Raw genomic sequence first — 3,277 nt, forward strand, 5'->3', positions numbered from 1 at the left:
AACGAAAGAAAGACAAATTCCCAAGGGGTAACCAAGGTGTGGTTAAAAATCAGGTCCTCAGCCAGGATACTTACCTGCCCTGCTCATACATAGCCACTTTATCTTGGCATCCACAGCATCAGCAGCTGAGTGACGAAGGCCAGTGTGCACAGCACCCATCTGGTTCTGACAACATGTACCTGCTGGGCATGCTTCATCTCCTATCAGGTCATCACCACCCATTGTGGCTCTGACTAAAGACAGAAAGACACCTGTCCATTACACACACACACACACACACACACACACACACACACACACACACACCCTCCAATCACCCAACCACTGGAAAGTCCAGCTTCTCTGGCTGCTAAAGGCCCAGAGAAGTCTAGCAGCTATTATGTGCTCCGCCTATACAAGGGGGTTGAGGGCTGGTGACTGCAGCTTACACAGGTCGACGGGATTACTCTAATGTATCAATTGACCAACCACCTCATTTTGGCAGGGGACAGAACCCTCCTACAAAACATTTCAAAGAACATTTTTGCCCAGAATAGGAAATCTGGGCCTTTCCACATCAGAGAGCAAGGATTGGAGGAAAGAAACTTTAAAATACTGTTAACTATTTGAGGAAGATCACCTGTCAAGACCTCCCAAACTCCCCAGGAGCTGAAATATAAAGTACAGCGTAAAAGAGTGTGCAAGTTGCCTTTACTTTTTTAAAGGACATGTGTACACATAGGCCCAAGTAAGTAATGTCCAGTCTGTGCAAACATCTCCCAGATCCCAGTTAAGAGAAAAGGACGGCCCAGCCCAGGCCCCACCCGGTTTTCTCAGAGAAACAGGCCCCTGTGCGAAGGCTCCCCTTCACGCCCAGGGTCCAGTGCATTCTCCTGGCATGATGTGGCAGGATGCCTGTCCTTTCCCTGAGACTCAGGCATCTCCAACAAGCAGCAACGGCGAAAACACTTTGTCTATAGTTTTAAACAAATCCCAAGGTCTTACAATTAGGCGCAAGGGTCAGGAGACTTTTTCTTGGAGGAAGCTATGGCTCAGAGTCTTGAGAATTTCTTCCCAGTCTGACGCAGAGCGAGAATCCCAGAAGCAGCGGAGGAAGGCCTAAGCGAGGAGACAACGGGCGAGGGAGTTACGGTGCTCACAAGGCTCACTCGCCGGATCCGTCCTGGTGAAAAGTTTGCCGTGAACGGCTCCCTCCTTTCCTTCCCCGAGGTACGGGGCTCAGCAAATCGCCCCCGCAGGTCACCCGGGTGCTCTGGGGAGGCGCGCCGCCTGGAGCCCGGCCTTGGGCTCAGAGCGCGTCGGAAGGGCGCACATAGCGCAGCGTGTAGTTGGCCCCCGAGTTATTGTCCCAGTACTCGCCCTGGGCACAGCGGTAGCACACGGCGAAGTGGACCGCGGCGCCCGGTTCGTCCGCGTCTTCCCCCTCCTGGGGCTGCAGGCCGGGGGGCAGGCACAGCGAGAAGTGGAAACGCTCGGCGCCTGGCTCCTCCTCGGCGTCCCCGGGCCCCCCCGACGGCGCCTCAGGTGGCTGTGGCTCCGCCGGCGGCTCGGGCTGCAGCTCGGCCGGCACGTCTAGGAAGGAGCGCCACTCGGTGAAGGTGTAGCGCACCGCCACGGTTCTCGGCCCGGGGCAGCCCAGCACCCGGCCGGAGCCCGTCACCTCCGCTCCCGAGGGCGCCGAGCACTGCACGCGCTCCAAGCACACGCGCTGCCGCCGCAGTCTCTCGGCGGCGGCGCTGGGCCCGGGAAGCTCGAAAAGAGGCCGAAGCCGGGGAGGCGGCGCAGAGAGGGCCGCGGTCGCGGCCGCCGCGGCCAGCAGGCCGGGGAGCTGTTCCAGGTCTTGGGCGCGCATGGGGAAGCTGCGCAGGCGGGAGAGCACGGCGGGAGGCACCTGCGGCTCCTCCGCCTCGCTGAAGTGCTTCACGCTGGCCAGGCTTAGACCCAGCGCGTCCGCGAACTGCACTCGCTTCTTGCACTTGGCGCAGCAGCTGCCGGGACCGTGCGGCAAGCCCTCGGCCCCCTCGCCGCCCTCCGGGCCGAGCCCCAGGCCAAGCTGCTGGCGCTGGCGCAGCAGCTTGGCCGCCTGCAAGATCGGGTCCGCGGGCAGGGAAAAGGAACGCGGGAGGCGGCGGCGGCATTCCAGCAGCTCCTCCGGCTCCTGGGAGGCGGCCTCTTCCTCCGCGGACAAGGGGTCAGCGTCGGGGCTCGGGGCTTCCGACGCGCCGCCGCCGTCGCCCCCCGGAGCGGGCAGCCCCTCGGCTGGCGGGGGCTCTCCAAAGAGCGCAGGTCCCTGTTTCTCCAAACTTAGCGCCCCCTGGGGCTCCATGACGCTGTCTGGCCCCGGGACTGTCCGTATCGCTTCTCCCTGGAGACTTAACACCTTGGGTCGTTGCAAGGGCGCGCAGAGCCCGCCCCTGGCTGGAGCTGAGAAGACAGTCCCACTGCGTAGCCCCGGGTTTTAGTGGCGGAGACCCGGCGCGAAGTGGGAGGAGGATGCCGGCGTGGGGCCGGCTCTGGGGATTGAACCTGCCAGCGGCGGGGGAGGGCCCGGGGCGGGGAGGCGCAGGCCGTGGGAACACCGGGAAGCTGGGCGGCGCGGGCCGGAGCGAGCGGGCGAGCTTCCCGAAGGCTGAGGCAGAAGGTGGAGACGGCTCTCTGGAAGTTGGGGGCTCCCTTTTCCCTCCCACCCACCCCGGCGGGGCCCGCGTCGGTCCTGCCTCCGGAGCTCCTCGGGTGAACTGGCGCTCAGCTTTCGTGGACTCGGGCGCGAACTGCCTTCCTCCGGCGCGTCAAGTTGCCCCAGGTCTGGACGGGTCCGCCCTCTGGCGGGTCGCAAAGCCGTCTCCTCCCGGGTGTGCGGAGGCCGGGGAAGTCCCCGGGGGCAGGCGCGCAATTAGGGAAGCTCGCCTGCGGGCAAGCGGACCGAGAGCGCCGAGCGCCTCCCTCGCTTTCTTTTCCTTCCTTCCCAAACTTCGGGGCTCCCGGGCTTCAGTCCCGCTCTCCCGCCGGCGCGCTGGCCTCCGCGCTCCCGCAGTGGCGGCGCCCGGGGGCTGGGGCCGAGTCCGGGGCGGGGACGCGGCTCTGCGCCGAGAACTGCCGGAGGCCATTAGCTCGGGGCCCGGGAGCACGTCCCCGCTCCTCCCCCTGTCCCGCCCGCCGCGCTCCGGGGCCCTGAGGACCGGGGCCCCGCGGGACCGTCGCCGCGCGCACTGCCTCTCCCTGAGGCCCCGAGGGGCCTCGGCGTGCGCTAGGGCTGCGAAGCGGCCGACCTGCGGCT

General features: G+C 64.9%; 1 protein-coding gene across 1 annotated transcript; it reads right to left on the reverse strand.

Moving 5' to 3' along the window:
• Positions 1-673: 673 nt before the first annotated feature.
• PPP1R3G (protein phosphatase 1 regulatory subunit 3G) lies at positions 674-2,740 on the reverse strand. The gene has a single exon (XM_058733136.1). The coding sequence runs from the start codon at positions 2,324-2,326 to the stop codon at positions 1,289-1,291; it is 1,038 nt and encodes a 345-aa protein (XP_058589119.1). The 5' UTR covers positions 2,327-2,740; the 3' UTR covers positions 674-1,288.
• Positions 2,741-3,277: the final 537 nt, after the last annotated feature.

Source organism: Neofelis nebulosa, chromosome 6 (assembly GCF_028018385.1).
Source record: "Neofelis nebulosa isolate mNeoNeb1 chromosome 6, mNeoNeb1.pri, whole genome shotgun sequence".
Classification (NCBI taxonomy): domain Eukaryota; kingdom Metazoa; phylum Chordata; class Mammalia; order Carnivora; family Felidae; genus Neofelis; species Neofelis nebulosa.